This window comes from Canis lupus, chromosome 13, assembly GCF_048164855.1.
Source record: "Canis lupus baileyi chromosome 13, mCanLup2.hap1, whole genome shotgun sequence".
NCBI classification, from domain to species: Eukaryota; Metazoa; Chordata; class Mammalia; order Carnivora; family Canidae; genus Canis; species Canis lupus.
The window spans coordinates 65,120,060-65,132,987 of record NC_132850.1 but is presented as its reverse complement, the minus strand read 5'-3'; the positions used below and the strand labels follow the sequence as shown (position 1 = coordinate 65,132,987).

General features: G+C 37.0%; 1 protein-coding gene across 4 annotated transcripts in view; it reads left to right on the top strand.

Annotated features, from left to right (window-relative positions):
- DDX60 (DExD/H-box helicase 60) overlaps positions 1 to 12,928 on the top strand; it is a 140,549-nt gene that overhangs the window by 1,820 nt on the left and 125,801 nt on the right. For 2 of the 4 annotated variants that reach the window (XM_072773853.1, XM_072773850.1), the window contains exons 2-7: positions 4,027 to 4,276; positions 4,645 to 4,696; positions 4,828 to 4,897; positions 5,526 to 5,715; positions 6,835 to 7,173; positions 8,888 to 9,004. In XM_072773853.1, the coding sequence (XP_072629954.1) occupies positions 4,693 to 4,696; positions 4,828 to 4,897; positions 5,526 to 5,715; positions 6,835 to 7,173; positions 8,888 to 9,004 (720 nt within the window). In that variant the 5' untranslated portion in view covers positions 4,027 to 4,276; positions 4,645 to 4,692. The remainder of the gene's footprint in view (positions 1 to 4,026; positions 4,277 to 4,644; positions 4,697 to 4,827; positions 4,898 to 5,525; positions 5,716 to 6,834; positions 7,174 to 8,887; positions 9,005 to 12,928) is intronic. The other 2 variants (XM_072773851.1, XM_072773852.1) reach the window with 2 other exon arrangements.

The following is a 12,928-nucleotide window of genomic DNA, read 5'->3' as shown; positions in this document are numbered from 1 at the left end:
TCTTATTGTAACATTCGAGGTGTATTTGATTTTGCCATTCCCAAATATTATTCATTCATTCACTCACTCAGCAAGTATTCACTGCATGCTATAAACACACAAGGGTGGGTGCTAGACTTTTTCCATAACTGGCCCTAACTGGATCGTGAAGCCTTTCAGAGCAGGGATACTGCACCTTCCTCGTATTTTATCCCAAGCCTCAGCCTGTAGCAGACATTCAACCAATGCAACAAACATATATCACGTAAATGAAAAGTGGGAGGCACTATGCTTGCTGTGCATAACCAAATAATAAAATATTTATTTCTATGTCTTGTTCATCTTTAAACTCAAAATTTAAGAACACGAATGCCTGGGGACTGGGGGGCCAGGGGGCTGGGGGGCTGGGGCCCGAGGGCCTGGGAGCCTGAGTCCTGGGTGGCTGGGTGGCTGGGAGCCTGGGGTGCTAGAGCCTGGGGACTGGGGGGCTGGGGGTCTGGGGCCCGAGGGCCTGGGGGCCTGAGGCCTGGGGGACAGGAGGCCTGGGGGGGCTGGGGACCTAGGGCTGGGGGACCTGGGGGACTGGGGGTCTGGGGCCCGAGGGCCTGGGCGCCTGAGACCTGGGGGGCTGGAGGGCTGGGGGCATGGGGGACTGGGGGCCTGAGGCCTGGGGGCTGGGGGCCTGGGAGCCTGGGGGGCTGGAGCCTGGGGACTGGGGGGCTGGGGGCCTGGGAGCCTGGGGGGCTGGAGCCTGGGGACTGGGGGGCTGGGGGTCTGGGGGTCTGGGGCCCGAGGGCCTGGGGGCCTGAGGCCTGGGGGACAGGGGACCTGGGGGGCTGGGGACCTAGGGCTGGGGGACCTGGGGGACTGGGGGTCTGGGGCCCGAGGGCCTGGGTGCCTGAGACCTGGGGGGCTGGAGGGCTGGGGGCATGGGGGACGGGGGCCTGAGGCCTGGGGGCTGGGGGCCTGGAGGTTGGGGCCAGGGGCGCTGGGGTCTAGGTGCTGGGGGTCGGGGGGCCGGGGGTCGGGGGTGGGGGTGTCAAGAATTCCGTCCATTGCTGCTCAGCTCTTCTCCAGATGCACTTTAGGAATTTGAGCCTTTCTGTCCAGTGGTGCCTCCACTCCCTCGGCCTTTTTCCCTAAATTGGGTGGTCCCAGCCATAATAATCTCTGATTTCTCTTTTTTACCCTTCTGTTCTTCCTTTTAAAGATTGTTTAACCCAGAATCCAAGTAAGGTTCTGGGACTACTACGATGGGATGATATAGCTTTCAATTTGTCACAATCTCTTTCATCTTCTTGTAATTTGTTAATAAATTGAGGTTATTTCCCTTCCTTTCCTTTGCCTTCCCTTCCCCCCGCTTCTTTTTTTTTTTTGTCTCGTAGAGATTCTAGTCTTACTGGTGTCATTTAACACGTCCTGTCTCTTATAAATGTCTTGTCAATGAATTATTGCTGCTAGAGTTTTGATTAAACAAGTTAAAATTTTTTTCTTTTCTTTGGAAAATTTCAACAATGGTGCAGTTCCACATGACGGTAGATATTTACCTGTATTTTCGTTGCTACCCCCTAAAAATAACAAGATCTATTAATTCATCAGAAGTTGTAATATAAATATAAATGAAGTTTCCCCATTTATGTTATTGGATCCCCCATGGTTCTGTACCTATGTGAGGAAGGCAATTGAACTTCTTGATTCCAGAAATCCTTCACTTTTGATATATTATCTTTAGATACTGTCTCTGGACTTCCTGGTATGAAAAACAAGGAACTTAATATACACTTTTCTACTATTCGTCCCTTTCTGAACCTCCCAATTTGGTTAAGTATAGTGGTTTTATATTGTCAGGGTTTATCATAGTTTACGGTATTTTAAGACTTAACTCTTGTGATTTGTTTCTAGTTGAATAAAAAAAATGGAAAGCCAAGTAAACAAGTCACAAAATTATTTACTTTGTTATTCATTGTAGAAGAAATTTATGTTTGGCTTGAAATGTGGTTCTTTATTATTAAGACTGCTGTTTGAAATTGATGCTTTTGTAAATTCAAAGTATCATGGATCCTCCCATTTTTCTTTAGAGCTTCCTTTAATTTTTCTGGATCATATGACGTTTCACTGTTTCTTGGTTGTCCTATGCTTGATCTTCCCCTCCCCCCCTAATTTTCTGTTTTATCTCTTTAAAATAAAATTATCAGTTAAGATACGTGGTTGGTGAAAATCTGACTTCTTAAATGTCTGGTGATATGGTCTTTCCTCCCTCTTAATGGATTGAATGACTAGGTACAGAATTCGAAGTTCAAAATATTTTCCCCTGGGAACTTTGAAAACATTGTTTTCTTTTATCAAAATATCCAGTGATGGTTTTCATTTTATGCAGTTCTGTGTGCCAGGTACTATTTTAATCAATTTGTATACATCAGCTCATACACTTAAATAGCCTAAAAACACAACCAAAAAAAAAAAAAAAAACCAAAAAACACAACGAAAAGAGCGTATCATCATTGTCTGTCCCAATTTTATAAATAAGGGGACTGAGATACAGAGAGAGTCAATAGTTTGCCCGAGATCACTAGGCTACAGTACGTCTCAGAACTTGGCCAATAGTGCTCATGCTTAGACACCTTACACCTTACGCCTCTCTGACTTACCATTTCTTTATAACATATCTCCATTTTTTTGCTCTTAGAGCTCTGCAATTTGAAAGTTCTTTTTTTTTTTAATTTTAAAGATTTTATTTATTTATTCATGAGACACACACAGAGGGAGGCAGAGACACAGGCAGAAGGAGAAGCAGGCTCCATGCGGGGAACCCGATGCGGAACCCCAAGATCACACCCAGGGGCCAGAGGCAGACGCTCAACCACTGAGCCCTGCAGGGATCCCTGCAATTTGAAAGTTCTATGTTCCTCTTTGGTCATTTCTTCCTAGTCCTTGGAAAAGCTTCTCAATCTAAAAATGTGTACTTTTCATACTTGTCATGTAATATGAATGAGTATCTATCATCTATCGTCTATCTATTATCTATCTATTATCTATCATCTATCAATTATCTATCTAATCTATCATCTACTATCATCTATCATCTATCTATCTAATCAATCATCTATCATCTGTCTAATCTATCATCTATTATCTATCTATCAATTATCTAAGCTATCATCTATCATCCATCTATCATCTATCTATCATCTATCTAATCTATCATCTACTATCATCTATCTAATCTATCAATCATCTATCTATTATCTATCTATATCTATCTATCTATCTATCATCTATCTATTATCTATCTATCATCTATCTATCTATCTATCTATCTATCTATCTATCTATCTATCTATCTATCATCTATCATCATCGTCATCATCATCAAGTTTCTCTGCCCTATACTATAGGGTATATTTGAGGGACGTCTCCTTGGTTTTCCTGACAGGGTGCTCAAGGGGATTTCCTTCTGCCTCTTTGACAGTCCTTTCTCAGTTACCTTTACAGACTCTTCCTCTACCCTGTTGGCCTTTATTAAATATTTGTGATCTGCAAAACTGGATTTTCATTCCTTTTTGCTTCTTGCATGATACAGTGTCTCTGTCCACGCAAGCTCATCTATATCAATGGCCTCGTGTGCAATAATATTAAAATTGCTCACATACTCAGGCCTAAATCGGACCTTGTGTTTGACCTCTAGACCTGCATATTTAATTACTCACGAGGCATATTCTACAGCAGGTCCTAAAATCAAGTCAAACTCAGACTGGACACAAATTTGGACTCATGATCTTTCCCTGAAATGTGGGTTTGTTCCAAAGTGTCCTGCCCAGGGAGTGGCCTCGTTCTGCATCCTAATGCATCAGGTGCAATCCTAAGAATCATCCTGACAACACTCACCCTCCCCCTGTTTCTCTGTCCGTATCAGATCCGTGACCAAATTATGTCAAACTTACCCTCTAAGTATTTACTATCCATGGATGCTCCAAACTACCATCAAACTATCTTACACCAAACTATGATGGTTACCCTCCTGCACAATGGTTTTTCTCTCTGCCCCAGGAACAGGAACTTTGTTCCCATCCTGTCTATCGTCTCTACCGAAGCAAGAGGATTCTTTCAAAACGGATAGCCGCTCATAACACTACCTGCTTAGAAGCCATCCATGGATTTTAGGATGAGAACATGCCCTCAAAGGCTCTGCGTCCTCTTCTAGCACGGCCAGCTCTTCCCTCCCTGTCTCCACTCCAGTCTGGCTGGCTTCTATTTTGGATCTAGGACCACCCATACCCCTTCGCGCCACAGGATTTCTGTACGTGGTATTTTGCTGTTCTCTCCGCCTGCTGTTCTCTCCTCCCCTGTTTAATTTGCTTAATTCGTTCCTTGTTTAACTAGTTCTTGTTTCATCTTTTAGAAATCAGCTCAAGCATTATTTGAGGAAAGCTTCCTCTATTCTCTTTGACTTTGTCACATTTGTGATTTTCCATCGTGTATATAATTATCTGATTAATATTTGTCTTTCCTGATGGATTTTAAGCTCCATGAGAACTGACAGCATGTTGCCTTTTTGGTTCATTTTTGTATTCTCCTTGCCTGACGTTTTGCTTAATATGCAGTAGTCACTCAAAACTATTTGTTGATGGAATAAATGAATTTCTGATTTTTCTTCTTTCTTTGTAGGTTTGTCATTTTCTGCAGTTCAGGTTCGGGCCCCAGGTAGCATCAAGAATGGGTAATTTCCAAATTAATTTTTTTTTATGAATTATAACATAATGATTCTTTTTAGAGCTACACAGATTTAATAGAAATAAAATTACTTTATTGTTTCTTTTTCAAATTATAAGTCAATACTTCTCTTTTCAGGTTTAGAAGAGCACATGATGATTTTAGAGAAAATGTCAGAGCTGATTATGAACGCAGTGCCAAAAGCTCAGTGAGTATTGTCATAAGAAATAAAGAGATGTACAATTTGATATCATATATCTTACGTATCTATTTGACATTAAAGTAATGTCTATCTAAAAAAGGTAATGTTTATCTCAGTATATATTATATATAATTCTATATATATAAAAAAATAATTCTATATATATATTTGCACACACACATATATGGTTGTTTAACACAACTTTTTGAGCAGTTTGATGGTGAATGGAAATAGTTTTCTCTTGCTTTATTTGTACACAGTTGTCAATGAACCTATTGTTTTATAAAGAAATAAGATTGATTAAGCAGGAAGCATTTGATACGGGCCTATATGCAGAACAGTGGTGTTAAATTCCTGATTCGAATCCAGATTCTGACACGTGGTCTTACATAATTTGCTCTATCTCTTTGAGCCTCAATTTCTGTATCTAGAAAATGGGACTAATACCGTCTTCTTCCTATAAAGGATAGTCATGCCTATGGATATATTTGAAAAGTCTTAGCATACATAAAACAATTACTCAGCGAATTCACCTGTTGTGATAGTGATAATGGATAATAATAACAGTGCTACTGCCCTTTTTGGGCCTTATGTAGTCGATGTTGTAATTTCATTTTAATTGTTTTCATTTTAGATATTCCAGTTTGTTCAATGATTTTGTTGAATCTGAATTTTTTCTGATTGATGGAGATTCATTACTTACTACATGCATATGTGAGAAATCATTAAAGCAGGGGCAGGAGCTCCACTTCTTTTATCTGGTTGAATGCTATCTTATGGATCTTGTCAGTAAAGGAGGACAATTTGCCGTTGTTTTCTTCAAGGTAACACGTGACAGTAGTCCTTTTCTGTGATTTAAGAACTAAAACGAACATTTCTTACTATTCTGTAAATGTTTTCCTTATTACAAAGTTCAGTATATCTATTAGAATTCAGAAAATTTAAAGGGAAGAACAACAACAAAAAAATGACTCATAAGCCCAGTATTCAGAAATCACCATATTTAAGATTATATTGTATTCTCAATAATTAAAGTGCATAAGGACACACAGGATCATGAGGGAGGATGAGAAATCTCAACAGAAACTCGCGTGAGCTCTGGATCCTACTTTTCCAACTCTGAGAACTGCTTCTGTCTTCAGAACTCAGCAATTTATTTGAGCCCAGAAAAAATGTCAAACTCATTAATACTGCTTTGTTTATTATTTGCTTTATAGTAAATGCCTCTGAGGGAATATATTCGGTCTTCCTTTCCCAATTATGAATATAATTGGTAAAATATAACAGTTTCAAGTACAGATCGGTCTAACCACTACCACCCCTTTCTTGTCCTATCCCTAAAGGTAACCACTGTGTTACTCTTAAGGATTTTGGTGTGTGTCTGTTCAGTCATTTTGCAACCGACATTATTGTTAGATTTTAAAATATTTTTAAATATAAGCAATGTTTTGAATAAAGAGCCAGGATTCTAGCCTAACGTTTACAGTCTAGTTTACTGCACTAATCTTGATCCGTTCAGAAAAACCTCTGCCTCTTCAGGAGGATCACACCAAATTGCGACCGTTCTCTCAAAGGGATTTACCTTGGCTTCCCTTTCTGGATAATTTATATCCATCACTTGCTTTTGCCTACTTTTCGATCCTTTTTCTTTTTGGAGTGAGATTGGAAAGGAAAAAAATTAGAATAGGAAGGAAAAGTATAAACCTTGGATAAACCTTGACTATTATGTGCCCGCTTAAAGGGGACATGTGTATTTAAATCTAAATTGTGTTTTATGGCTTACATTTGTGAAATGAGAGCCAAGCTTTCAGCGTCTATTCCCTGACTGTAAAGCAGAACAAAACCCGTGTTGGAACATATTCCTTTAATGACTTTAATGACATATATATATAAACCAACTGAATAATAATTTTAAAAGAATACACTTTATCCCATCGCCACAGGATGCGGAGTGTGCATATTTCAACTTCCCTGAACTTCTTCCTTTGAGAGCTGCTTTAATCCTCCATCTTCAGCATAATACGACCATCGACGTCCGAACGTTTTCTGGATGCCTATCACGAGAGTGGGAAATTTTCTTGGAAGAGAGTTACCCATATTACCTGATAGTTGCGGATGAAGGCCTGAACCATCTACAAACACTCCTTTTCAGCTTTTTAGTTACTCAGTCTTGGGCAATGAAGGTCAACGTTGTGCTCTCCTCGGGGCAAACATCTGATGTCCTTCGACTTTATGCATACCTTATGTCAAGCACGTACAAAAAACAAACATTTTTCAAAGAGGTAATTAATACCTCACGACAAATTTCTTCTAGAATTTCACAAAAAAAAATCCGTATTCCTTGACTTAGTTTTATTTCCACCACTTCTATGGAAACTATCATAGGTTTGATAGAGAAGTCTAGAAAATTAATAATAAGGGGATGCACGTACATAGTCGTATGTTCAGAACTTACTGTAATAACAGCCGTGATGGGTACCTCTCCTGAGTCGTTGTTTAGACCTTCGCAGCAGCCCTTTAAGTTAGGTGTTGGCATCATGTGTGTTTTGCGGGTGAGGACACAGACGCTTGGATACCTAATCTGCTCCTCCTCAACACTAAATGAATAATGGAGCACGGATTTGAAAAGCCGCAGCCCGACTCCAGCCCTGATGTGCTGAACCACGAGGGCACATGCTGCCTCCGACTTAATAAAGGGCAGAAATGCATTAAAGTGGAGGCAAAGACTTAATGCGTCTGTTGCTGAGACATTCTAGTGAAATGATCATTAATATGGTAGTTTTAATGAAAAAAAAACAATGGAGAACGGTGATGAGGAAGGAAAATAAGTGAAGTGTTTATTTCATAATACTAAATCATTAACCGAACTTTCAAAGTATTTAGAATTTAATTCTTCCTTGAGGTTATTCTTTTGCTGAATAGGCCTATTTGGCAATTACTATGTTGAACTTCTGGGACTTAAAAATACATACTGATGTTATGAATAAATCTAGTTTCTGTTCAGTTTTCACTACTTATAGTGAATTCTAAATATGAAGATAATGCTGTATTTCATCAAAATGAGTTTTTGAGTTAATTAACATTTTTTTTTTTTTTATGCTGAGAATAGTGTCTTTCCCCTCATGATATTTGGAGACATCTAGACGGTTGACATGAAATCGGAGAAGATGATTTATTTTGCTTTAGTCAGGACTCCAGTCATTAAACTATACCCAACGCTAGTTGTGTACTGAGAGTAGGACGCCCTGGGATTGATTTTTATATTGGGAAGAGGTACTATAACCACTTGATCCCATTTTATTCTGTTAGAGCAATTTCTGAAGCTGAGCTTGAAGAGTGCCTTACAAACATCCTTCCCAATCTCTGCTTAAGAAGGTGTTTTTAAGCATTAGATTTTATTTCTAGTATAATAATATATTCCCTACTTTACTGAACACTCATTCTAACGAGGCTATTTCGTTTATCTCTTTGAGGACTGTATGAAATGCAAATAAAAATGCAGTATATGTTGGTAATGGTTGTTGCTGGATGATGGGTACCTGGGGGGAGATTATGCTATTCCTTATTTATGTGTGTGTTTGAAATTTTTCGTAATAAAATACAGTGTATTAAATGGACACACTCTTTCTTTTTGAGATGTTGGAAATGTTCTGAAATTAAATTATGGTAATGGCTGCACAACTCTGTGACCTTACCAAAAGCCATTGAATTGTCCCCTTAAAGCGAGTGAATTTTGTCATGTTAATTATACTTTTCATAAAGTCGTTAAAGAAATAAAATGTACTAAATTCCCAGAAAAAAATCAATTCAGTAAAAACAAAATAGTGCTGCCTGGCAGGGTTTAAAAGCCTTGTTGGTGATCTGTAATTACATTAGTGTAATTTTTTTGAACTCGAAAATATATTTTAACAATTATATCTTCAATATATGATTTTCTGTAGTTGGAAAGTGATTAGATATTTTATTTATGACAATTTTTGTGACTTCCTTTTACAGAATGAAAAGGAGATTGAGAATGCTTATAAAGCCCTGATTAAACATTTGGAAAAATGTCGAATTTTAGCACTGGAATCTCTTTTTGGAAATTTAAAATGGAAAAATATGATGGAAGAGGTGCTGATTTTTTTTAAACTCTCTATTTGAACTATTTTGTTGATTATTAAAAAGTTACAAAAATATTACTGAGTTCCCATAGACTTCTCACCCAGAGTCCCTTAATACTAGCATCTGATGTAACCATGATACATTTTTCAAAACCAAGAAATGAACATCAGTATAATACTGTTAACTAAGCTTCAGACATTATTTGAGTTTCACTTACGTTTCCCACGAATGTCCTTTTTCTGTTCCAGGATTCTGTCCGGGACACCACATCTACATAGTCATTTCTCTCTAGTAGCCTCTAGTCTGTAGTAGTTTCTCAGTGTTTCCTTGTCTTTTGTGACCTTTATGTTTTTGAAAAGTTTTTTTTTTTAATATTCCTCAATTTAGGTGTATCTAATGTTTTCTTATGATTGGAATGGCGTAATGCATTTTTGGCAAGAATGCCGGTGAATGTGTGAATATATCAAAGGGTTCATGGTATGGATAGATTTAACACTGGTTAAGCTGATGCGTGCCAGCCTTCTCTACTGTAAAGTTACTATATTTCCTAACTATGCAAATCCTGTTTCCTCTCAGAATTTGCCAGTTAATTTTAGAGCCCATCGACGGATCTTGTCTGCAACAGTTATCGCTAGACCTGTTTGCCTAATGGTTATTTTGTATTTCACTTTTTCCTTTTACTTTTATCACTTGGAATCCTACTGTAAGGGAGAGCTCCTGTGTCTCTGCCCTTTACTTGTTTATTTATTTATACCAGGATGGACTAATGGATATTTTATATTATAGATTGAAGTCCAATATTGCAACTGTTTTGGGGCTCAAGTTGTTCTAGGTTTGAACATTAGAAACTCCTTCAGGTTTGCACCTGTGTCCTTTTGCAAGCCCCACCCGCTCCCCATCTTTTGCCTTTTCTAAAACCACTTTATTGAGGTATGATGACATCCACTGTGGTGATGGTTATGTACGTGTATATTTTTCTTCCGATTCATCAGGCCCTATCCTTTTGAGCACCACAGAATGTTCCATTCTCATCTCGTGTTTTCTCTGCCTCAGCCTTGAAATTAACCACTTCTCCAAGGAGTTCTGGTTGCTTTTGTTGGAAAATGGCATTTAGGAGCCAAGACCTGAGAGCTGTGTTTGTTCATTTCCACCAGGGGGTCATTGCTATGAGGACTTTTCAGCAGACACAGTTAGGGGACATCTGTATGTATGCCAAGCCACGCATATATGCCCGTCTACCTTTTATCTATCTATCTATCTATCTATCTATCTATCTATCTATCTATCATCTATCTACCTATCTATCTATCGTCTATTTATCATCAATCATCTATCATCTATCAATCATCTATCATCTATCTATCATCATCTATCATCTATCATCTATATATTTCTATCTAATCATCTACCTTAAATATCATGCATCCATACTGATAACTTCTACTCCAGTCCAACTTCACATCCTTCATTTTACCCCACCCCTTTCTTTATTTGTAATTTCTTTCTCCAATTATGAGAAATTCAGCTCTCCTTACATACAACGCATTTACCTATTTTTTCAATTCTAGTATATACATAAAGTAGTATTAGACTTGCAAAATATATCTTGTGAGAAACATATTTACTAAGTGGATTACAGGATTTATGTGCAGTTCTTTTTATCTTTAGGCATTCTTTCCAAGTTATTTAGGTTAGTTCTTGCACACCCCATTCAGGTTAGTTATGTTATTCATTACTAATACAGTTAGGTTCCTTGGTTAGTATTTGTATTTCACTTTGGGTCCTTCCCACCCACTTCTAGATTGTTTTTAATTATCTGTTTACTTTGGGGGGTATATGAAAGATAAAGGAAGGATGCTTTTGATTCTAAGAATCAGAGATGTACAAAAAGATATGCTCAAAGAGGTGACACTTTGTTCTTATCCATGCTACTCTGATCCCATTCACCTCTACAGTTACCCCTTTCCTAAATATTTTCTTTCTTTTTTAAAAATATTTTATTTAATTATTAATGAGAGACACAGGGAGAGAGAGGGGCAGAGACACAGGCAGAGGGAGAAGCAGGCTCCCTGCAGGGAGCCCGATGTAGGATTCGATCCTGGGACCCCGGGGTCAGGACTTGAGCCCAAAGCAGATGCTCAAACACTGAGCCCCTCAGGAGCCCCCAAGTACTTTCTGTAAGGAATTTGTCTCTAGTTTCAGGTTTATCCTTCTTGCATTTTTATTTTTTGCACAAAAATAGACATGGGTCTATTTTCTTACAACCTCTTCTGTCTTAAATAAAGGATCACATAGTATAGATATAGCACCTTTCTTTTTACACTTAGCAGCATGTTTTAGAAACCATTTTAAAGCAATTTATAGATATCTTCCTCATTACGTTATACAGCTGTATAGCACTTCCTCATATACTATATTTAACTAATTTCCTACTATGGAATTTAATTTTCAACATTTTGTAATTATAATCAATGCTGTAATAAATAATCATATGTAGTAGGTGTGATTTTGTATTATTTTAATTATTCGTTGGGGTTATCCGTTTATACTAATATATCTGTAAGCAGTGATAGTTTTGTATCTTTTTACCCATTCTTATGCCTGAAATCACCTTTTCCTGTCTAGATGCATTAGGTAACAAACCTGGTATAGTGGTGGATTGTAGCGGAGTTAGGGTGCACCTTTGCCTTGTTCTAATCTTAGTGGAAATGTTTCTAGTATTACGTATACGTACATATATACATATCTATCTATCATCTATCTATCATCTATCTATCTATATTTTCTGATGTTAAGACTGTATCCCTCAACTTATATTTTTTGAGTATTTTTATCATGAATATATATTGAAAGTTTGGATACAATTATGATTTTTAAATCTTAGTTTTATTAATATGATATTTTGTTATAAACGTATTTTTAAATATTGAAGCAACTCTGTATTCCTGGGATAAATCCCATTTGATCATGATATTATTTTCTTAATATGATGTTGGGTTTTGTTTGCTAATATTTTATTTAGAATTTTTGCATCACTATGCAAAATACAGCGTAGTGATACTTAGTGAAATGAGTGATACTTTTCTGTAATTTTCTTTCTGGGCACTGTATTTATTTGGTTAGATATCAGTGTCATGTAGGCTTCATAAAAAATTAGAATATTTATTTATCTTTTCAACATACCAAAATAATTTATGAATCATTGGAATTATTTGGGTTTTGAAGATTAAAATAGAGTTTCCCTATAAAGTCAAATGGGACTGGTGCTTTTTTGTGGGATAGTTTCTTAATTTTCTCTGTTTGTCCTATGGAAATTAATTTATTTAAGCTTACTAACTCCAGTTGGGTCAATTCTTATAATTAATTCTTATGAGGAAATTATCCATTTATTTACATTTCAAATAATTTATTTGCATAGAAGTTTGCAAAGTAGGTTATATGCTTTTTAAAGATTTCTTGTTTCAATAGTTATTTTACCTTTACCTTTTTAATCTGTAGAATTTTTATTTCTCCCATTTATTAATCATCAAATTAGCTAGTGGCTTTTCTATTTTTTAAAGTTTTTCAAAAATCCCTGGAATTTCGATTTATTAATTAGATCTATTTACCAATTTTCTTAATTTTTGCTTACTTGTACTTTTATGTTCCACTTCCTTTTGTTTTCCTTTAGTTCAGTTTGTTGTTCCTTTTTAGATTTTCTTTTTGGAGCTGAGAATTTAATCCATTTTTTTTATTCTTTCATTTTTAGTGTTAAATATGTTTAATGCAATGAATTTTCCTTTGGTCACTGCTTTAAATTTATCCCATAAATTATGATGTGTAATGTTTTTATAATCATTTTTATGAATTTTTTAATTTCAATTTGTATTTCCCTTTCTCCTAGCAGTAGCTTAATTGAAAATGTTTTTAAGCTTCAGAATGAAGGGTTTCTGT